This window comes from Netta rufina (genome assembly GCF_964035555.1).
Source record: "Netta rufina genome assembly, chromosome: Z".
In the NCBI taxonomy this organism is placed as follows: Eukaryota; Metazoa; Chordata; class Aves; order Anseriformes; family Anatidae; genus Netta; species Netta rufina.
In genome coordinates this window covers 77,715,967-77,740,091 of record NC_140126.1, presented here as the reverse complement: position 1 = coordinate 77,740,091, position 24,125 = coordinate 77,715,967, and the positions used below count along the sequence as shown (strand labels likewise).

The 24,125-nt window shown below is 39.8% G+C and overlaps 2 protein-coding genes across 2 annotated transcripts in view; one reads left to right on the top strand and one right to left on the bottom strand.

Moving 5' to 3' along the window:
• Nucleotides 1–7,283: 7,283 nt before the first annotated feature.
• Nucleotides 7,284–21,630, bottom strand: ARSK (arylsulfatase family member K). The gene is made up of 8 exons (XM_084304960.1): nucleotides 21,462–21,630; nucleotides 18,439–18,568; nucleotides 16,533–16,692; nucleotides 15,398–15,680; nucleotides 12,022–12,193; nucleotides 10,397–10,621; nucleotides 9,165–9,389; nucleotides 7,284–9,079 (listed from the first exon to the last, which is right to left on the bottom strand). The coding sequence occupies exons 1-8, from the start codon at nucleotides 21,591–21,593 to the stop codon at nucleotides 8,790–8,792; spliced, it is 1,617 nt and encodes a 538-aa protein (XP_084161086.1). The 5' UTR covers nucleotides 21,594–21,630; the 3' UTR covers nucleotides 7,284–8,789.
• Nucleotides 21,631–21,776: 146 nt separating this feature from the next.
• The window catches only part of SKIC3 (SKI3 subunit of superkiller complex), a 49,361-nt gene continuing 47,012 nt past the window's right edge, over nucleotides 21,777–24,125 (top strand). The window contains exons 1-4 of the mRNA XM_084305007.1: nucleotides 21,777–21,800; nucleotides 21,936–22,047; nucleotides 23,021–23,118; nucleotides 23,464–23,607. Coding sequence (XP_084161133.1) covers nucleotides 23,029–23,118; nucleotides 23,464–23,607 — 234 coding nt within the window. The 5' untranslated portion in view covers nucleotides 21,777–21,800; nucleotides 21,936–22,047; nucleotides 23,021–23,028. The remainder of the gene's footprint in view (nucleotides 21,801–21,935; nucleotides 22,048–23,020; nucleotides 23,119–23,463; nucleotides 23,608–24,125) is intronic.

Genomic DNA, 24,125 nt, shown 5'->3' with positions numbered 1-24,125 from the left:
TGGTGTGTAGCAACTTAACCATGAGAACTAGAATACGATATTCTTAATTTTTACTATCAGGATTTTTTTGGGCTGACTGCATATAAGCCTTCCAAACTGATCTAAACCTTAAAATACAGGTGCATGTAGTTAAGCACACTCTTGTGAGGACACTTATAAAAACACACACATGCACACACACTTATACATACATAAACACACACATATATATCCATCTCCAGACTTGTATTAAAGTAACACATAGTAGTTTGTTTAGTGGTGACGTTTCTACAGCCATCCTGGATTTCAAACACCAAAAAAAGCCAGTCAAATCAGCCTGAAACCTGGCTCAGACTGCCAGTATCTTGTAGACCCTGCGCTAAGTGCCTGGAGTCAGCAATCAGTAGCCAACTGCTCCACTCCACAGGCCAGCTCCAATGTAAACCCCTCCGTGCTTATCTGCAGCCACCTGCAGACCAGGGACTGACCATCAGGACTGAGCCCTCGGGGCAGCGTATGCCTGGTAATGCAGTACAGAGCTTGCCAAACACGTGCTGACAGACAATTTTCTCCCCTCTGAAAAGCCACGTGGAAAAGGCCTCTGCAGCTCGATCCTCTCAGAAGCCTTCCATTGGCTGTGAGGTGGGGACGTGCCTGCAGAGCACCAACAGAAGGCGGCAGATTTCAGCCTGAAGCACTCGGAAAGCCCGCGTGGAGGCAGCTTTTTGCCTACAGGAGCCTGCCTGGCTTGTGTCCCTTGGCCTGAGCCCAGCCCCAGGCCTAGCTGCAGGGCAGCGTGCCAGCCAGCAGGACTGCAGCTCCTGGCAGTGCCCCGAGCGTGATGCCGGCTTCCCGCTGGGCCCCATGCCAGCAGGAGCGGGCTGGCTGAGGCATTAGGGGGATTAATACTGTCTTGGGGATCATGTTAACCACCTGCTGCAAGGATGTGTTAGACAGGGGTAGCAACGAGCTGAGGTATGAGGTATGCAACCTCACAACCCACAGTTTAATCATAGACTCATGGGATCAGAGAACGGTTGGGGTTGGAAGGGACCTTCAAGCCCACCCATTTCCAACCCCCTGCCATGGGCAGGGACATCTCCCACTAGACCAGGTTGCCCAGGGCCTCATCCAACCCTGTCAAGCATTAATGATTGACACCCCATCAGAACAACAACTGTGCTCCAGTAAGGAGATAAAATTCCCAGTAGTCAGGTGGATAGGAGCAAGTCAAAAGAACACGGTGATGTCCCAGTGGATATTTGCAACCTGACCAACGCAGCCGATCAGAAATCCCTGCAGCAGACAGCTGGTGCGTGGGGATTCAGGAAGTTCTGGGGCTCTAGCTCAACCCCTGCATGACATGCTGAAGATATCAGTACAGCAGTAGTGGTGTGAGCAGGCTGGAGAAGCTCTCAGCAGCTTAGAGAAGTAATGGCCTATGAGTTGTTAGGACCCCTACACGATTGAAACCCCTTTGCACTGCCAGTCGTGGTAGGGGATCCAGGAGCATGGTGAGGCCTGTGACAGCAGGTAAGACAGGGTCAAGGAGAATGGCCCATGGAGTTCAGTTCAAAGCCACAGCAGGCAGCACAGAGTGTTTGAGAAGTGCTGCTTAGAACATATCTAGCCTTAGTGGATACAGAGAACGTCAGCCAGAACAGGAAGGAACATTTAAAACTACCCCTCCGTGTTTTAAAGCCCACTTTGGAAGGTAAACCCTTTCCTGCTGGTTGGCCCTCAAATGGCCATGCAACCGTAAGCTTTACCCCAGGGCACAGGGTGAGGGAAGTCTGAAAGAAGGGAAACTCAATGAAGATGTTCAGGAGATCGGGATCCTAACTGTCCAATAAAGGAAGCCCCCATATTTAATCCTCAGCAGCACAACAGAGTGTCATTCATAGATAAGTGGCTAGAACACATGCTGCCGTATCAGTCAAGGATTGAAAGTCCTGTCACGTGAGCTGAGGGATCTGCTCAATTAGCCAAGTTGCAAGCTGTTTAAATGGCTCTGGAAGCAGAAGCTAAAGTGACTTACACCAATTCCTATGAAGCCTGGGCAGGAGTCACTGAAGAAATGGAAGGCAAATAATTTGCAAGTTAATAACTGAGATATTTGGGGGAAAGGAATATGGCACACAGAAACCAGACCCACTGCAATGGGAGATGTGGATCAGAGGAATTCTGATCCAGTGTATGTCTGGAATAACAAGACTGATAAGCATGCCAGGGCCCAATACCCAAGACCAGTCTCTTTGTTTTGTTTTCCAGGCTCATGAACATTATGTGAGAACACTCCAAGTGCCTACACTGTAGTGGAGTGCACCTAAGGCATTATCCTATTTTTTTTGTAATAATTTGACTTTTCTTTGTATTTATAATTTTACATGTGTCTTGCTTTTAGAACAGGAGAACCCTGAACATATACTGTCTCTCTTTGTTAATATGAAATATTTATTTTAAAATTTATTTTAAAATTTAAAGTCTTTGGCTCATGTTATCTTGAATCAAGAAAATGGTGTGTTTTACAGTTATACGTGTCTTTCCAATGTTTCCTGTAACAAAAGCAGGCTGGAAGGAAAAATTATTAAATTGTCATAGAATCATTGATTCATAGAATGGTTTGGGTTGGAAGGAACCTTACAGACCACCCAGTTCCAATCCCCTGCCATGACAGGGACACCTCCCACCAGAGCAGGTTGCTCAAAGCCTGGCCTTGAGCTCCTCAAATGCTGGTTATGTACCCACTCACCTTCTCAAGGTGTGACGGGATTACATCTATTAGGTGTCCCACTGGAAGCACCTCCTAACTCTTCTTGGAGAGAGAAATCAGCCAGTTGGTGCATGGGCTTCCTGTGAAGCCCTGAATCACTATGTGTCACTGATGTTCCCCGTGCTCACATTCCCAATAGACTAAATGCCTCACCTTGCCTGAATATTTCCAGGAAAGGACAGGAGCTAGGAAAGGAATACAGGTGTGAAACAATGCTCAGTTATGTGTGGAACTCCAGCATTATGCATGTCAGTAAAGACACTGGGTCCAGATGGGAATATGCATTTATTTTTTCTCTTGTGTTATACTGCAAATGGTTCAATACCTTATAACAAAATTAAGGACTGCTCACCGCCAAACCACCATCCTTACCATATGCTGAAAGATACAGTGAACTTGCAGGATTTAGTAAACAATTTTGCTTGTAAGAGCCCAGGCAGCACAGGCGCCTACCTGTACGGTGGGATGGTTACTTACGCATTCAGAAGTACATTATGGCATGGGCTGGCCCATTTTTTACCCAGGCACATTCAACCTCCAGACCCTCTAGTGGAAAGATCAAAACACATACGTATCTTGAATCCTATTTCTGAATCACAGTGTAATTGTACTTGAATCTGCTACTGCAATTCAATGGGCAATGCCACAATCAATGCAGTTTTGGCCTTGCAAGAAGAGGCATCAGGAGTATCAAAAGTAGTGCTCCAAAATTAGATGGCATTGGATATGCCATCTCCCAAGGTAGCGTGTGTGTATTGATAAATACAACCCGCTGTACTTATGCTGCTCAATCTGGTCATATCTCCATTGACATTTCTGTTCTAAGAGAATATTTAAAAACCTCCCACGAAATGGGAGAAAACAGACAGAACGCAGACATATGGGGACAGTCACTCAATGTTGGAGGTTGGTTCAGGAGTATTCTGAGGCCAATTTTGAACTGGATCATTTTGGTCTTACCGATCATAGTTTATACATTAGCAAAACTGTCTTTATATTGTCTGACATTGAGCTGTAAATGCACATTACTACCCACCAACAAACTTTTGGCAACGCACAGCACAGAAGTCACGGGTTTTTAAAGGTAATAACCCTTGTACATGTGCATGTGTGATGGTGTCAAGGGGTGGAGTGACAGGTGATGCACATGCAAGAGCTGGATGTCATAGACCATCAAGGAGGTACTCAAGGGGCAGAATTCCTGGGTATGGCATGGCTTGGTTCACTGGATGGAGTAGTTCTGACATAGCTGCAGCTATGGCAGGCTGCAGCCCCATGGTCTCCTCCACCTTGTGAGTCTCTGGTGACACCATACACTCACACAGAGATAAAGGGAACGAAGGAATGTGAGTGTTAAATAAACACAAGGACAAGGAGGTGCAAGACACCACCTGGGCAGAGCTCATCACCAGTGCCAGACTGGCATTTAGTTGGTTTGAGAGGACTGAGCATGGGGCTAAGTGAAGGTCTAGAAGAAGGACCCCCCTGCTAGCTGTGGTGCCAGCAGCCATGGAAGGCAAGATTCAACCCAGCACATCCTGAGCATGGTGAGGACATTCCAGAGAAACCTCGACCAGGCTCAGGGGACATGGGTGAGAGTGATAATCCATGCATCCGTGTTGCTTGCAGACAGGCATTGAAGAACTGGCCAGCTGTATCTACCTGTCAAGCTGCAGTAGAGAAAAATATTTTATTTTTTTTTCCCTTCCTGTTCTTACTTGATTTACATTTCCCATGAGTGATTGATTAATCCCAGAATGAGAAAGCAATCGCAGACACCCCTCTACTGGTGTGTCAGTCATAGTCTGCTCTCGTGGGAAGTTTTTTTTTTAGTTCTTAAGGTCTGCTGCAGTATGCATGCATTTGTGCTTTCAGTAATGTTACCAACACCTTAAATGAGGAAGGTCAGGTGAGGGCAAGGCTCCTTCCTACTTGTGCAGGGTCTCACTGGGTCTTCAGCCAGGGCTTTTTCTTGATTATTCTAGGTCACAAACAAGCACTCTTTCAATGACACAGCGCTTGAGGCTCCTTATATCCACACTCTGTCACTAGGCATCACCAACCTATCCAACAACACCGAGCTTTTTTTTTTTTTCCTATACATGTACGTTTCTCTCTTTTCTATGGGTATCTTGTCTTGTTTCAAAAAGTGTCTCTTGGTAGGTATTTGTGTTGAACCACATTTACTTGTAAAGGTACCAGATTCTGACAGGTAGTGGCAGCAGCTGAAACTCAAGCTTCTTCTAACAAAGTTAAGACTGACTTTTCACAGAAAAAGACATCATTCTGAAAACAGGTACTTTGTGTGGTATTTTTACAAAACATCATTACAATAATTCATGCTAACTTGCAATTACTGTTGATGGCAAGGAGTTATTATAAAGATTGTAAAGCTGGAAGGGTGGTATGTAAATGGGACTCAACTTTGTTCACTGAAAGAAAAAAAAAAAAAAGAAAAAAAAAAAAAAGAGTGGCAAATCACAACCCAGCAGGCAGAAAAGAAGGGCGGTAAAGAGTGTCAAGGAAGCATTTGGTCGAACTCTTACCTAGAGCAGGATCACACGTACCTTACCCATTCTTGACAACTATTTTCAACTTACTTGTAATAAGTTCCAGTGTCAGTTTTGATAGCCTCTCCAGACAGTCTCTTTTTATGCTTAACCATCCTTACATTATTTTCCCCAAATACCACATCAGAACAGCCATGCCTGAAAAACAAAGGCATCTTTTTCTGTTCTTGGTGACAGCAGTTTGTTGTGCTTTTATGTGACCCTATTATTATCTGGGGACTTATCAAGGTTTCTCTGAAGTCTGAAACAAACCTAGCACAACTCATAGTCCCTTGTTTATATTACATACCTTTGAATGCTCTCATCTGGTTACATCTTTCTTAAAATACAAAGCCACAAACAAAGGATATCTTGAGGATTCATTAGTATTGAGAAGAAATAAATAATTACCTTGTGTCTTGCATATAACATTGTTTTAAATCATCCAAGAACATCCTTTGTTTCTTTTGTCATCACATCATACTGTTGATTCATACTCTTCTCCTTTTTCACTAACATCTCCACACTTTTTTTTTGTTCCTGAAGAAATTGCACCCTAGACAGGTTGCAACCTAGACAACAACCTAGTTTACCTAGAATCTATTTCTACACTTTGCTTAAAAAGATATAATAAACGTCATTGCCTAATTGCATGCATTTTTTCTCACTTATTTGGCAAGCTATTCTGACAAAGAATACAGACGATTATTTTCATGATTTGATGGCATATCCAACATTGGCAGTCTCCTACCTCTGCAATGACTTCTAGGAACTTGTAGTTACAAAAATAATTCCCATTGTTATTCTTCAGAACACTGGTACCTCACCTGCTTTTTGTTTGTCTGTTAGTTTTCAGGATATCATGACGCTCTGTTGACCTGAGTATATCTGAAAACACGCTTGATTGCATTGTTATTCCAGCCCTTCTTCTCCCTTTCACTCCCCAGTTTCTCATTATTTATTACTGACATTATGTCTTATTATCTCTATTTTAATGTATTTATCATCATTGCATTGTATGACTTGTTTAGAGTGATTGAGAAAGGTGTTTTTCCAGTTAGTTTGCCCAGCTTGCATGCTGCAAACATCATTTGATTTGTTGTAGCAATGCAGATGCTTTAGCATAATCAAGACAGTGAAGCTGAATATGATCAATTGCAAATATATCTATTTTATAGTTAAATTAGTACAGTCCTCTACCAAAACAGGCAGATTGTTTATTGCAAATAGAGGTAGTTAAGTATTAGGGGGGCCTTTGCCTTCTCTCGTTCAAAGAACTTGTGGAAAACGAAGTTTTGCTTGTAACAAATAAATTAATGCTTTCTTGTTAAATAAGCTCTTTAAGAAGACCAAATACAAAAATAAATACTTGATTATCATGGAATACCAGAATGGTGGAGGTTAACAGCACTTCTCCCAGCTAAAGAAGGGCCATCTACAGAAGGTTGTCCAGCACCATGTCCTGGACTGTATAGGCCAGTCTGGGATCTGACCACAACCCTCACTACCTTACATGCCACAGAATAACTCAGAGATCATCCCTTCCTACTGAAATTCTACTTTCAGTTTGTGAGCTAGCACATTACTGGGTTTCCCACAATTATTTTGGAAACTGCCCTTGTGAACCAGCCTTTTCTGCAGTCTGTTATTCAGCAAGTTGCTGCAAGGGTTTAAGGTACGAAGTTTGTTTTTCCATTTCACACATTAATACAAAGTACACTTTTGTTAGCCTAACAGTTACAAATAAGTGCATCCTTAAAGGCTTTTGTCTTCTGAGAAATGTAGCACTGCATTCACAGAATTGACAGAACACAATTTTCCCTAGTGATACATTTAAACATTAAGAAAGCACTGACAAAACAACAACAACAAAACAAACAAACACACACACACACAAAAAAAAAAACACAGTTCACTGTCATTTTATTTTGCTATATTCTGTACAATTTATTCCATTCTGTCCAGAACTCTGGAAAGTGATCGATTTACTTATTATTTTCCTTGCTGAATGAGCCTTCATAGGGACATTTTTACATTTTTCCCTGTACTTATGCAGCCAATCTATATTAGAATGCTAAGATGTATTTTTTGTTGAAATGATTTCATCACTATCTGAACTCATTTTTGCAAGAATTGCAAAGGCACATGCTACAGAATTTAAAGGTTTATTTGAATTTAATATATACCAATAATAGTGTAGTGAGCAGTTTACAAAATGCATGTAGAGTACTTAGCCATCAGAAAATACTTTTTTTTCATGTTATTATTATTTTTTTTTACAAGCTTATTGTTACTGCTGAATATTACATTAAAAATTCCAGAGAACATTTAGGTATGAACTATAATATCATCCTGAATTGCTATTATAGCTGCAACAACCATGCTTGAAAATAAGCACATATAAGTGCTGCTACAAGCATATTCTTCATTAAGCAAAAGTTAAGACTTACTAGCTAAATCTTATCTCCTTCCAAAACTGCTTTGTTTTTTGTCACATTCCTGGTAAAATGAGAAATAGTATTTTTATGTTATTTTTTTTTCTGCAACCTTCAACAGCGTCTCCTCTGTATACATTTCAGATTCCAGTTTTGCACATTAAGACATTTACCTGCAGAATCTAACTCCATAATGGGGAATCTACTCAATCAGGTTTCACCTTATGTTGTGCAAATGGCATTACCACTTTTCACAGAACAGCTGTAGTCACAACTTTGGTCTGAAGGTCTTATTATTATTTCCCCCCCCCCTTAATTTCCAACAGTGACCAAAGGCCAAATTCCTCTTCAGAGCAAACATGTTCAATGAGTGGCCTATGCATATAGTGAAATTATTTTGAACAGTGAGGCATGATAAGATCAGATCCAAAAGCCAGAGATTAGAAGGCTGATCCTCAAAGGATGAAGATTCAATGATGTATAAATAGGGAATGCTGAAAATATTAAGTACGTGAATAAACTGCATTTATGTCCAGACCAGTAGTGGTTGATATCTTTTTGATGAAATCTGAACCTCTATGGCATCTCCAAACTGCATAACTGTGAATTTATTATGAACTTAAAGTCCACCTTGATGGAAAACTGGCTCTAGCACATTTCTCTGTAACTGGCATCCCACCACACTAGGTACCATAATCCGTTTAACAGTCTGTCCTTAGAAATGCAAATTGCTGTTAAGTTCTGACACTTAATACTTGGTATTCTGACAACCAGCTAAACATTCCATACACATAATTAATACTTATGGGCTCTCCTTTCTATGGATACTTAAGTGACATGGAATTATAACACGTAGAACCTAAATTTGTTGTGCTAGCTAGTTATATAAATTTTTTCTGGCTTTTTAACAAAAACCAGTAATCCTCTGATCATCTTTGCTTTAAATAGCTTGTATAAGATAGAAGTCCTAGCACTTGAAACACAACAGAATATCACAAATGCAGAATGTTTCCACATAGTCAGTCATAGGAAATCTGCATTGTTTTTATTTATTTATGTATTTATTTTATTAATTCTCTGATTCAGCCACTCATCAATTGCTTTCTCATATTTTTTTGGTTTCTTTAACCAGTCTTGATGCCATCTAAGGTTGGCAATAACAGCTGAGTAATTCTGTCCCAAACTTTGTTTCCAGCTGATAAACTGTTTTTTGTTATACTCCTGAACATAAGAAGAAACCTTTGGGTAGTTTACTACAGAGCGAAGTATTTTGTCCAAGGAATTTACAGTTTCTGGGAATTTTACGGCAACGTTTGTGAGCTCATCTGGATCAGCAGAAAGGTCTGGAACAAACAAAAAGGCAGTTAAGAGCCAGTGTGCATGTAATTGAATTCATCAATCAGTTAGGACACAAGAGTTGTAACATACCGAACAGTTGTGGAAGTACTGAATGGCCATCTGAGTATGCGATATACTTCCATTTATCAGTTCGAAGCATGTATGTGGAAGCATTCACATTGCACCCGTGGAACTCACTCAGCACCCACGAGGGCCGAGGCCCTCTGGGTGACACCTCCTCTTCAGCCTTTCCCTGTAGCAGCGGTATAAGAGAATATCCACTGAGGTTCTGTGGGACAGGAATTCCTGCTATATCTAAGCAAAGATATATATAATCAAGATACTACTGCAGTTAAAACAATATAGAAAACAAATTTTCATTAGCTTTTACTACTAGGAGTACAGTTTTATCTCTTGCCCCACATTTTCTCAAGCAACTGTAACATGCATGCGATGCTTCTTCAATAAAGAGTTTTGCAGACTGCTTTGAAAAGAACAGTTTTCTGATCAGCAGCCTAAAAGATTGTAGATAAAGCCTGGAATGGTGACTTCACCGAATATTTAGTTCCAAAGAGATCTTGTGTGACTTGTCACACAAAAACTGTTTGAAAATATACTCTTATAAGTACCTTCTATTTATTTGTAGGTAATTTGATGCAAGTCCTTTTCATTTGTTTCTCTGCTCCATAAAGGATTTTTCCATATCCAAGAAGATAAGAATGGATATGGATTATCACATTTTATTACACTTGCTCAGATCAATTGTACCTTTCCTACACAAAGACCTTTATTAAGTTTCTTCCACATGACACTTCATAAAGGAAATTCCTTTGATAAGCTGCCATCCTTTCAGATAAAATCACATCTCTGGATGCTTTTACATTGTAATTTCTATAGTGAATTATTAGATATGCATGCTAGCAAGGATTATTCATATCTGAACTATGTCTGATTGGTTCATATCTCATTTTAAACAAATAATCGCAAATAAAATCATTCTCTGTAATTGTGAGAATGATGGTAACAGCAATAAGGAACAACACCAACTCCTTTATTCAGTTTTAATATGCACTTATTGCGTTTTGTGTTAAGTCCATACCTATGCTCCCCAAATAAATTGTTACCTCCTGTTGTGTTTACTACATTGTTTCACAAAGTGGAGACATCATTCTGTCTATAACACATATGTGTTATAGACAGAATGATGTCTATATGTGTTATAGACATATATATGTTAACACATATGTTATAGACATATGTGTTATAGACATATATACAACAATAATTAAGTGAAAAAAAAAGATCGAAATGACTTAACTCACCAAGCATAGTAGGATATATATCCACAAGAGACACCAAGTTTGATATTTGCTGCTGTTCTTTTATGCCTGGCCCCATAACTAAGAGAGGAACATGGGAACTTCCTTCATACATGCTCATTTTGTAGAACTGCCGGTGCTCCATAGCAAGTTCTCCATGATCAGAAGTGAATATAACAATTGTTTCTTTAAGAAGCCCAGTATCTCTCAGAGCTGAAATAACCTCACCTGCAACAAGAAAAAGGTATTCAGAAAGATACATTCAAAATATTCCTTTAAGCTTCTGTATTGGAGAGTGGCACGCAAACCCTGAGTAATCCTATTCAAAGGCTTGGGAAATCCTCCCTCTGCCACAGAAGGCTGAGCCCAAAGCACGCATCCCAGAACAATATACAGTATTATATTGTAGTAAATTAGTTGCAGCAGTCTGCTTCCCAGTGAAGCCTGGAGGGCACTGAACAACAACCATAAAAATTATGAAGGGCAGAGATGCATCACAGGATGAGGTGCATTTTTGCTACTATAACTAATAACAATTATTGCAACAGAAGCAAAACACAGCACCAAGAAGCCCTAACACTACATCTAGAGAGAAGGACTCCTCACAGCATCCACCTTACATGTAATCATGGGTGTCTTTCCTTCCTGTGCTTATGTCCCACAGGGACCCTTTACACAGACGTTTGTTCAAGGAAGACAAGGCCAAGGTCAATGAAATCAGTAACTAAGCAAAGCATCTGCATATCTGTAACTAACATAATTCTTGACTAAACAGACTAGTTAAAAACTTAAATTACCACATTAAACCCCAGTGCAGAGTTACTTAGCAACACCTTCATTTCCTAGTGTCCCCACTGATCTCTTTTATTTTATAAAATGTGAAAGCGTAATTCTATGCCTTTTAAATTAATAATTCTAAAATTGCAAAAAGATTAGCTTATTTATTCATGAATTTCAAATTAGAATGCAAGAAAATTCTTGTTCTTTCACTGCTGCTTTTAAAATTAAGAATTAGATTACCCTAAACGAAGTCTATTTTGCATTATAATTTTTATGCATGTAGACCTTATCACAGATTAGGAAGTATTCTGATTGCTTAATTAATCTTTTTCTTCTTCGTTTTCAATAATATGCTGCTAAGGAAGACTTCAAAGGTAGCTTCAATGTTTAAGCCACAACTAGTTGTTATCATTGTATCTATGCATTTGAAATCAATCTCCAGGGGAACTGCTTGTGCTACCAAATTTCAGTTTCTTTGCAGCTTTGCTTTGCTGATCTTTCCCCTTTCCATCTATTTCTATTTTTCAGTTATCACCTAATGAAAAAACATTTAATTCTGCTGGTGCATGTCAAACAAAGCTTTACTGTACTTACTGAGCTTTTATCTACTCTTTGATAGTTCATCTTAGTATTTTTCAGAGTGAATTCACTTTGCAATTGCCTTAAAAGCTGTCCAGTTATTCATCATAGAGAGTGATTAAGTAACATCTATGTGACTTACTCTTAGGTCTGAACTGTGTGGCTTTGTTTCATTTTTCCAAAAGACCAGCCCTAACTGCATTTTCTTTTAAATTTCTTAAGAAAAAATCAGAATAAGAAAATCCACTGTGTTATGAAACTTTACGTACCTAGCATAGCATCTGTCTCTGCACACATAGCATAATAAAATGCTCTAATATTTTTCACTTCTTTCTTTGTAAACTGTCCTGTGCAATTCTTGGTGTAGGATGAATAATAGTCTACTGGATGCATCTCTGAAATAGAAGACCACTTGGGAATTTTAATAGCTTCATACATTACCTAAAAATGAAGAGGATATTGGCATTACTTTAGCAACTGAATTAAACAATTCTAGAACAAACAAACAAACAAACAAACAAAAAAACACCAACAACAAAAAACAGATTTAATGTAAAATTTTTAGCATAATTTCACAGTTCTCAGTTTGTGGTGCAGGAGACAACAGCTGTCTATCTGTTATGTGGTGTTGCTACTTCCTCCATACTTCCCCTCTGTTTCCACAGGTGTTAAGTCATTTAGTTATAAAAGAGAGCTATAAAAATCAGCTAGAAACTAAGGAAAGAAGCCGGACATATGTGCTTTTCTAGCTGATGTCTTTTTAAACAGGAGGTGATAGTGTGAAACAATTTTCTAGATCTGTAATCTAGAGAAGTTATGGAAAGATTGGCATAGTGTCTCGTTAAGTGTCAAATGCCTCTAAACCATATGTATGTATGTGTGTCAGGTGTGTCTATAAAGCAAGAAATTTACTTAGTCTGGGAAGGTCTACAGAAAACTGGAGGACAAGTCCTGGCATCTTGATAAACATATTTCAACACGTTAATCCAATTTCCTAATACAGTTCTATTTATTTCTACAAATGTCAAGCCATTTAATTATAAAGAGGCACAAAATCAGTTTGGAGCTAAAGGGAGGAGCCGATCAATTACATACAATGCTAGATCGCATATTCAGACTGGTATTCTCACCGATTTTGTGTGCGTAAGCACCAGCTTTAGTGCCTGAAAGTTTGACGCATACATTTGCCTAGGCAGTCACACTTGTAAGCATGCTCCTATGTAAGTGCTGCATTTAACAAAGTTAATTACTTCTGAATCACAGATTTAAAACACAAATTACCATAAAGCAGAGAACTATAGTCTCAGTATGGAAAAAATAAGTTTATTAAGCAATAAAAACACACATGCTGTTCCCATTTACCTCTGAAAATCTTCTCTAATAATCAGAGCAGAGGCCTAGATTATGATGGTGAAGAAGCAAGTTCCAATAAGTAAGCAGATCAAAGACGCTAGGATTTGCACCATAAGGAACTGAGAAACTCAGAAGTTTCAAGACATGTACAAAAGAGTGTATTTTACAGTGTGCAGCATAATACAAAAAAAAAATGCTCTCTACTTTTTCTGTATTTTAATGACAATACTTTAGATAGTATGTAGAAAAATAGTATTTCATGAAGTCTAATATTAATTGCTAGCATGCAGTGTCAGATATACTGGTCGAATTTATAAACCTAATACAGATGAAGTGATTTCATGGATCTTCAACTCTACCTGCTTCACGCCAATGAGAAAGCTGTCATTTCACATGTGAGAACTCTGGAGAAAGAGCCCTTGACACCTCTCTGGTCCAGCAGCTATTGACATAGCTCCCCCTTCTGACTTCACTACCTACCTCATGCACCCTGTAAAACAGATTTTCACCCAAATGTGGGAAAGATAGCACCACCTCCTGTTCACAGGGTGATAGCCAGTTTCATTATCCCTGAGAAATGAGAGCATACTCTGTGCAGTAGACAATACAGGATAATCTATCCAGTGCTTAGATGGAGATTCTCATGTTACAGAATCATCGTGGTCTGGAGTTCTGCAGTCACATGAAGTACATAAAGTCACATTTTAGACTCCTCAAATGGTATTTATTAGCTGTATGAGATATAATGGAAGCAAAAATCCCCATGATCCAGCAGAAGACTGAATCCTTTTATACAAGATTAGAACCTAGCTTTAAGAATTCAGCCATTATCTCTATGTCTGTCTGTCATAACTTGTAACTAGAAAAGATGCCACATGCCCCGAAAAAGAGCCAGCCAGTGCAAATTACAGTGGACCATCTGCTCAGCAGCACAGGGTTTCATAAACATACCATGCTGATACTCCATTCTGTACTAGCTCCCCAGTAAACATGTAATTTAATTCACATTCTTCATCTATACACTCAAATTTCCTCATGAGATTGATCTTTGTCATTTTCAGAATCTGCTTTTTCCATGGCCAAAACAAATACGTTCCAGAAGAATCAGGAAATGGTCACTAGGTAGTAGCATGTGGTTCACATAACTGAACTCAACTACACAGTGGGTGAAAGGATCTCAACAAACTATGGAGTTCCAATAGTCTAACTGGATTAAGTGTGCAAAAATGTGTTTGAGATGTTATAAATTTGAGATGTTATGCTGTGACGTGAAAGAAGATATATACCAGATACTTGATACGTATATACCTTGAGACAAGGTATATACCACTACTTTCCAAGAAAGGTCTGTTGTAGCAATCAGCACCTAGGAAGTTTCCTTAATATCCAAACTAGATCTTGTTTTTTTCACAGGAAGGATTGTGGTGTGTTTTTTTTTCTGCCCTTTTTTTTTTTTTTTTTTTCCCCCTCTCTTCCTTTCCCTATAAACTTCTCAGCATTCTTAATAAAGAATATCTATTACAGATATTAGACCGGTATCTATCAATGTCACTCAACCTTAATTTGTATATCTCTTTTTCTAAGTCTTTGTATTTTTGTTGCACCTAAACAAATTTTGCATCTCCCAGGTAGAAAATGCAAAATTCAGTTATATGAATTGCATCTGCTTTTTTCTGAAGCAAGTATGAAGTCCTTTAAAACGTGACTCTCACTTCTTCAGCTGAAGAAACTCCTAATGCCTTTATGCAGTGGGAGCTGTTGTAACCATTTTATAGATTTATGACAGATAAGGGCACCTGGAGGCTGCATGAGATGGAAAAAAATATTTACTCTGTCTTTATGATGGAGTGCTATCTGCTAGCTCTGCACGTATAGACATAGCGGGACATTTTGGGACGCTAAAAACAAATGATGCTACAGTAGCATAGAAAGCAGTTAAGAGAAAAAAGACTTCTGCTCAGAAAATCTCTCACTAAAACTTAGGTCTCATTATATCAATTTAATGTGTTGCCTGCCATTGAACTCCAAATTTCTAACAGTCAGCAGTTTATAAGAGTTAGCAATTTAAAACAGGTAGTGGTGATAACTGCAAACAAACCTTTCCTTTCCTACAACAGAAGAAAATTCTTTGCTTCTATTTGCTTAATCTTAAATCATAAGTCCAACATCCCATCCAAGTACTACTTACTGTGTACTGAATTATCAGAACTGTGTCTGATCTGAAAACTTACAAGTAATAAAATACTTTTAAAGTTATAAATAGATTTATACTTAAATTCCATCTTCACATACCTTTTCAAGCCAATAGGGAGATGTCAAAAATGTAGAGGAACCAAAATTTTCTCCTGCATAAGGTGATGGATAGGGATGAGGTAAATTTAGTCCCAAGTAAAGAGCAAAAGGCTGAGTAAGGTTAATGGCCTCTTCCCGTATCCAAGCCACCGCTTTGTCAGTATTCCTCCAATCTGCTTCCATCACTCTGACGTGCCTCCTGTCGCCAGTAAGATTTACCATGGGTCTCCCTTCTTGCCGGAGCAGGAAGTCAACATCCCTAGTCCAGGCTTCCACACGGTTACTGAAAATACATACACAAGACACATGCTTGGTGGTAACTGCTTTCTTCATTTTTCTTCCAAGTCAAAAGAATTTAGAACTCCCAATGAACCTCTCCTACATTTGTAGCTGTAATCTATCTAATTTCTACGTAAAGGAGAATTGTGATAAACGTAATCTACAGCTATCACATATCTATTTTATACTCATAGCTTTAGTCATTCTTTCCTGTTTCTGAAACTTTTTTGTTTATTATAACTTCATGTCAGAATGGTTCTTCTTCCCACATCTACACAACAATGTTTAGGTATAGCATCTCTACCTTGTTGACCCTGCTCCATATTCTGGCATGCATTCATATTTATCTATCTGTCTTATATTCACATTTATTTATCTATTTATCTAACTGTTTATCTGGTAAACAGGACCTTGGAATTTTGTTATTTAGAAAAAAAACTTACAACACAGCCTTCAAAAAAACCCAAAACATCGCCAGTGTTTGTGATGGTAGATTTAATATTCAAATATTATCAAATATGTTTCTCTGTTTCAGTTTTCCTATACTGATCCTATATATATAATCAACACAAGAAGACTTAAAGCAATAAAATATGAATAACCATTAAATAACCAAAATGTGAAATAACCATTCACACTGAGCAAAGCCACAATCTTGAAATTCACCTCCCAGCTAAAGGAAACAGACAAAATGAGATATGCTTATGGCTGCATACAATTACAGGACAGACCTCTACTAGGTTCCTAACACAATTTCCTTCAAATAAAAGCTCCTACCATTTCAGTCAGAGACAGAAACCACTTGCCAGGCTGTTCATTCCTGTCTATGTCATACCAGGAGCATCCCTCTGATTACCTCACTGAATGATGTCCAGATGTATAATCCAATTTCCCGTACTTCTGTGTGTGGTAGCCATGCTTCTGCATGAGATCCATCCACGTTACGTAATCTGGATCCAGACCTTTGAAGTTATTCCAAGACTCTGTTAAATGAGTGAAAAGACCGCTCCACATAGCTGGAAAACAAATGAGATATGGTTTGTGAAGAGTAAGTAGTGCTTCCTGTCTAAAACTAAGTTGAATATACTTCAGAATGGATCCATCTTTTCATTATTTTAAATGCTAAAAGTTCACATTAAGAATCAGAAAAATGGCGTTTTATATTCCCCACTCAAGTGGATCACATTTTTGTCATCATTATGAGCAGCAATTATTAAAATAATCCCCAGAATCACAGATAAAGGTCCCACCTTTCCATGCACTATAGTCATTAAATCAGGCTTTTCTGTAAATCAGGAAAAAGTCCACAGCATTGCAGATCCTGATGAAACATAACGGCGCTCCAAAGCATGATCTCCCCTCACTTCAGTTAGATTTTAGTGTTAAAGTATGTTTGTGAAGAGAATTTGAGTCCTTTACTTTTTAAAAAACTATTTTATGTAATTATTATATTTATTATTTTTATTATATGTAAAGTTTTATCCTTTCCATATATTCTACTTCACTACCAGCTGTAGAAAAAAAGCAAAATTATTAATGAAGTGGTCAAAAAAAAATGAAACCAAGGAAAGGTTGAGAAGGAGCTACAATAAACATTTTTCTTATCCAGTCCCTGTTTCTTTGTAGCCTGTCTTCTTCCCAGTGGTAATTTAAAGTCAAAGGTGGATCCAAAAGCAAAACTAAACTCGTCTCTACGCAGTGGAAAAGCCAGTAACACTAGAAAACACTAACGCCAATGCTAACCATGGTGATACCCCTCCTCTCCCCACTGTCAGCCATGCCTCAGATCACCCCTAGCTCTTCCCTTCCCTTCTAGTATTGTCTCTGACTCCTCCACGATGGATGCACCATCAGTTCCTTCAAAGTTTCCAAGCTAGTGGTTAAAGAAGAGATGCCTTGCAGGCTCACAGCTACGCCTGTCTGCTGCACGTAGGACAGGCTGCTTCCTCCTATCATGTATTACAGAAAGGGGAACCTCACCTTCAGCTATAGATGAAATTTCATTTACGTCACCTCTGGGGGATCTTTGCAACAACTGAGAAGGCTAGAAACACTTTAAGATGTAACCTTTTATTCAAGAATACAGCTTCTTTCTAACTTTCCAAGTTCTAAACTCCGCAAATGTGAAGATGCACATGGGACACTGATTACCATGAGTAAAGATGAATACTTATGTATATAATTAAAGACACTGAAGGATGCATTATGTATTTAATGCAGTGTTTAGAATAAATGTAATCTAGAGGCAAGGCTAACAGCAACCAATGTATTCAATTGGTTTTATTTAATATTTTTTTCCTGAAGTAGGAAAGAGATTTATTGCATTTCTATAGGATGGGACAAGAGTAGGTCTGAATACAGTTTCAACACTGCAGCACACAAACTGACAATTTCTTTACAAATCCTCAAGATTTTTAAAAATTTTAAAAATGCCTCAGTGAAATTGGAAAAAGACCTGGAAGCTTGGATATAATTGCACAAAAAAAAAAATTAAAAATATAAAAGGGAGAACAAAAACCTGAAGGGAAGAAGCGTGAGCCACAAAAAAGAGAAATGGATGGAACATCAGAATACTATAGGAACTTCAGACACAAATCAAAAATAAATTGGTTTTACTAAAAAAAAAAAAAAAAAAAAAAAAAAAGAAAAAGTGAAAGCCCCCAAATTTAAGCCTTTGAAGTTTCCAATAATTACTGTATGTTTAAATTGATGTGTGCAAGTATTTATCATTTTCTTTTATCTGTTTTTTTGCTTGGTCTTACCTGCACGGGATGGACAACAAATTGGAGAATTGGTATAAGCATTGAGAAAGACAGTGCCATGTCTTTTCATGAAGTTTATGAAAGGCAATTCCACAGTCTGATTTCCAGGATAAAATGTCAAACGTCCATCCTGCAACCAAGCAGAGAAAAACATTACATAAAAACTGCTATCCCAAATTATTGTCAGCAATACTTCTTAACTTGTGATCTTGAAATTGTACTAGTCAAACACTGCTGATTCTACTTAGGTATGGAAAATAAGGAATTGAGAAGCTCTTGTTAGATCAGTATAAAATGTATAACTCAAAAAAAAAAAAAAAAAAAAAAAGCCATGCACAAGACAACTGCAATTCTTCATAAAACCACTTCCTTTCTATTGCTCAACACATTCTAAGCTCCAGTTCTTCCAGAGTTATTTCTTCCTCAGGGTCCTAACATGAAGCGCTCTACAGGATCAGGTAAAAGATGAAAAGGAATTGGTCAGAATACTGATGCAGACTCGTGCAATGACTGGTGTATATCTCTGTACAAACAGAATTGATTCACAGAATCACAGAATGTTTTGGGTTGGAAAGAACCTTACAGATCACCTGGTTCCAGCCCACCTGCCATGGGCAGGGACACCTCCCACTGGATTCTTCATGCCTTTGCTCTTTTTAAAGGTTTATGCACACCACATCTCTGTGAATTTGTTTTAAACAAGGGACTGGTAAAATGATTAGCATTTTACAATGTAAAAGTGTGTATAAAGTACAACACCAGCCTCTGCATAATTAATGCCAGGAAGCAAATTTTTACCTCAAATGCATATGGGCAGTGGACACTGTGCCAAGTTATTACGTTATATTATATTACCTTATAGAGTGAGACTGGTTCATATATGAGAATACACAGTAAAACAGCTTACACATCACTGCTTGTAACCCTGATGTAACTTAATCACACCCTACCAGCAGCCTGCAGAAATGCTTTACAGGCTGTATTTTGGACTAGCCTCATTTGGCAGAATGGGGTCTTGGTAGCAGCTGGAGCCAGCAGGCATCATTGTATGACACTAAGTATGGAACTGCACTGTTTTACTGTAATTCTTCTGTTTCAGATGAGAAATGGATTGTTTAGTGAGATACTACCTCTTTCAGCAGAACACATTTAACTGAACAACCATTTTGCTCCAGCTGACTCGTAATCAAAAGTTGCCAGATATGGCCAACAAGGGAGTTACTGTCTCTTACTGCTGAACAGGTACTTTTATTCAAGCAAGCAAACTGCCGTGATTGCTTCACTGGAGCTGCTGCACAAAAACAGATGGAGACCTCTGACCACCTACTTCAAAACACAAAGAACGCGTACAGTCTCCAGGAATGCAAGATCAATGCCTTACTTCATATGAAATTTCACCTTTCAAAGAGTTTTAAGTTTAAATGGGTACAAACGCTCTTCTGGCATCTGTGTCACAGTGAAAACTCTAAAGGATGAGAGAAAATGCTTTAACTCAGAACAAAACAGGGAGATGGATGTAAGACCTCTAAGAAAACTCATTGTTTTCTATTTTTGAGGATGGTGTTTGTTTTGAAAATAACTACTGGAAACAAAACGCTGTATATAACATATTTTCCTATATGAAGCATTAAGCAAACTTACACAGAAACAATAGTTTCTTTCTGTGTTCATATTTTCATTAGAGTTTCAAGAATAGAAATCAGACAATATAAGACTTATTATCTATTTCAAACTGTGCTGTTTCTGCATGTTAGTAGATATATTTTTTGACTACAGTTTCACTGATGTCATTTTTTTGAATAGTACATGGGAGAAAAAAAAAATCAGCAAAAGTAAGTGAAAACAAGCCTCAAGAACTTAAGTCTGTGTTCTACTGCTTCCAGATTTCCTAGGGTAAGCACTGATCATCCATGTGGAAAATTTACAAAGAATTAAGACAAAGAAGTAAGACAAATGGTAAGGCTGCAATCTCACAGAGTTCTGGGTGGAAAGCAATTTCCAGAGAGTACGTGATTGATCTCTCCTCCATCAGCAAGCTATTCATAAGGTCCTCCAGTGAAGATGTTTGAACAGCTGGAGCTAACAGTGTTTTCTTTGATAGTGGACAGGAAGGTGGCATGTCTATTCTACGAAAGAAATAAGTTTCTTCAGCAGGCTGAAAAGACGAAAGCTCTACAGCTCTTTTCTGTAAAACCATTCTCTCATGTTTCTGTAGCACTCGTGGATTTTGAAGTACCTGAAGTAGTACCAATCGTTCTGAGTTACAGAGGGAAGCACGTTTCATCCAGGAACTCGAGCTGCGCAGCAAGCAGCGTGAGGAGATGGCTGCCTGTCACCACTCTGTGCATCTCAAGCAGCAACTCAGGAGCTGAATTGCCTACGGCTGCTGTGTTCCAGCAGCAAGCCCTGTGAGCACGGTGCTTGGCGTGACACCCCACAGCACAAAGCTGGCTGCTCAAGCGGGCGGCCACTGCCTCGGAGGCTGAACGCGGTCCTGAACGACCAAGATGAGAATTTTCGTCACGCTCGACAAAACAAGCGCGAATTTTGCAGACAGCAGAAAGGTGGGCATAAATTGAAAGTAAATCTGCTACTTTTTGACAGCTTTCAGGAAAAAAAAAAAATGATGGTTTCAGATCCACCCAACTCCGCCTTGTGCTGCACTAGAAATGCGATCAGAAAGGTTAAGCACCTTCTTCAGTGTTTTTGTAGGAAGCTTGACGGAAAAATGTCTCCCTTTGTGCCTTTCCTTCTCCCAGGGGTGCCTGGCCAACGCCTCACGGCCGGTTTAGGGGAACCCTCCCCGCGCCAGGACAACACCCAGCAGCCTCACCTAGAGCTGTCCTCAGCTCCACCACCTACACAGAGAGACAGGCAAACCCCCCTGGATTTGAAACCTGGCATAACAGCTTCACTAAAAACCTGAAAATTTGGAGAAAAAAAAAAAAAAAAAAAACCTTAATCTACAAAAAATATATATATAAATAAATAAAAAAAGATGCTCTCCCGGGTGATGCACTCACCAGCGAGTCGCAGGCCACCAGCACCACGCTGTGCCCCGGGGCGGCGGGACGCGGCCTGGCAGCCGCCACAGGCAGGGCGGCCGCCAGCAGCAGCGGCAGCAGCAGCGCGGCACCGGCCCCGCCGCCCGCCATGGCGGCGGCGGCGGCGGCGGAACGGGACGGGACGGGACGGGGCGGCGGGGCCCGGCCGGGAGGACTACAACTCCCAGCGTGCCCCGGGCTCGCCGCCGCTGGCGGGCGCAAAGGGGCCGGGCGGAACGCGTCCCCGCCGCGGCGTCACGGCGGGGACTGCGCCTGCGCGGTGGCGGCCGCGGAGGGGCGGTGAGGGGGTGAGGGGAGGTAAGATGGCGGCGGAGGGGGCTGAGGCGGGCAGCGGGACGGGCTGCCTGAGGGAGGGAGGGAGGGCCGGGCCGGGCGGGGAACGAGGCCGAGGCCGAGGCAGCGCTCCGGGCTGAATTTGTCGTCTCTCCGCAGGTGGAGATGGAGCCCGGGCTCGGGCGGTGCGAGGGGCGCTGGGTCTGAGGAGCCTGAGGAGCCTGAGCCCGCTGGGAGCCACAGCGCTTGTCGTCGGCAGCTGCTAAAAAGTGTGCGTGTGGCGAGTTTAAAAAATAATCTCTTTCTCTCTATATATCTATATACGTATATACAGGGAGAGAGGTTCTGAGGGAATCTTAGATCTCAGCCATCTTCCTTCACTCTTCCGTTATTAATTCCTCCCTAAGCCCTTATTCCCTTCTTCAGCTGTTGCTCTTCAGCTTTTACAAGCCGCTTTTTCGTCCTTCCAGCACGTTTCTTGGCCTGCACCCTCTGAGTCGTTCCTTAGCCACGTCCCGTCTTTGCCAGTTTTCATTGTGATGTTTTACAGTTTTGTTTCAGGCGAAATGTTTAGATTGAAGCGAAACAGGGTGTGATTATCTCGGACGTTACAAGCATGAACCTCTCTTATGCTTGTACTTTAACACTTCTGTGCGGCTGTAGTGACAGAAGGCAGACCGCCCCTGAGTGTTGGTGTCATACTGACCATTGTCCCGACACAGACACGAAAATTAAAAGCTCTGATCTCAGGAGCCCCTTGAGAACATGTCTGGTGCTCACTGTGCAGCAATTCCTGCCTTACGAGAACGTACATATGGTGTCTTTCATGTGCTGACGTTCCACAACTTAAACTATGGTACCTGTCATACAACACCTCTCATCCCATTGAGGATTATCCCAGAATGAAGTTCGTGTCAAGGCTTAGGATAAGTGCTGCGTATCACTTAACTGTTTGGAATATAGAAGTAATCCTGCGTTGAGACTAAGCGTGACCAATTGATCTTAACTATAGTATTTGTTTCAGCAAGTTTTAGGGAATTATCATTCAGTGTGCAGCTTAGGCATGTTGCAGTAACTAAAGTGCTCGGGATGCTTTCTGCTTTCTTTATGCTACTACATTAGGACATTAGCAATGTTCTGAGTTCAGTTTGTATGGCTGGACTTGATGATCATAAAGATCTTTTCCAACCTAGGTGGTTTTACAATTCTTCCGTACTAACTAATTATGTGTTGGTTTTATTTAGCAGCCACAATGTCAGATAAGGAGGTGAAAGCAGCATTAAAGAGTGCTAGAGAAGCCATAAGAAATAAAGAATATAAGGAAGCCTTAAAACATTGCAAGGTAAGAATTATTTACTTGGAAAGTAAAGTGCTTTGTACTTTTTGTTTGCTGTTCCCATACGCTTAGAACTATGTAGTTCTCTGGAGTGTGTTGTACCTCACCAACGTAATAGTTAAGATTAATCGCACAGCTTAATTTCTGTTCCACTCAGTGGAACAGTTCCAATGTGAAACATTTTGTGGCATAAAAATCTCAAGTTACGAACCTTAACCTTTCCCTAAAAATGAGTTAACTTTTAATATTATCATAAAGAGGAATTCACCAAACCTTAATGAGAAAACTCAGTGCATGAATCTGTGAGATGCATTGCGTTCATCCTTTTCACCTAAAATTGCGTGTTTCTAGGCAGTCTTAAAGCAAGAAAAAAATAACTACAATGCCTGGGTATTTATTGGCCTGGCAGCTGCTGAGCTAGAACAGCCTGATCAGGCCAAAGGAGCATATAAGAAGGCTATTGAAATTGAACCAAACCAGCTGCTGGCATGGCAGGTAAGTGTGTGCCCAGATTCATTTTTTCTTTCCATGAAAAGTATTCCTGTGGAGTTCAGTATGGGAACAAAGCTGAGTTAATATTTACGTTGAGTTTTCTTCAGGCACTAAGTTGTACGGAGCTTTTCGGTAACAGAAGTTAATGTTACGTGTGTACAAACTAAAGCCATGGGTGGTTGTGTGTGTGTAGCAGCATGAATTTTAGCTCTGTTGCATTTAAGCGTGTGTTTCTTCTCTAGACAAGATAGCAGCGAAAGGTGCTAGGAAGAATGTAAACTGAAGGACATACAGTAAATTTATCTGTGCTTAGAATTGCCATGCTCATAACTTAACAAACATTTGAGAGTGCTTCTCTTGTATACAATAAAATGTTTTATCTAGAAACTTATTTTTACAGCATGAAATGGATTGTTATTAATTTTTGATGTTACTTAAAAAATAACAACATACATTTAAAGTAATGTGTACTGCTGGTGTTGTGACATCCTAGCAGTATATGGCATTCAGTTGAGTTATTT

Excerpts from the sequence above, each read along its gene's own strand:
- ARSK (XM_084304960.1), bottom strand. The coding sequence starts at position 21,593 with ATGGCGGGCGGCGGGGCCGGTGCCGCGCTGCTGCTGCCGCTGCTGCTG. Across the intron at positions 16,693-18,438 it reads TTGTTGTCCATCCCGTGCAG|CTATGTGGAGCGGTCTTTTC; the intron begins GTAAGACCAAGC and ends TTTGTTTTCCAG. Across the intron at positions 15,681-16,532 it reads TCTGGACATCATTCAGTGAG|TAACCGTGTGGAAGCCTGGA; the intron begins GTAATCAGAGGG and ends ATGTATTTTCAG.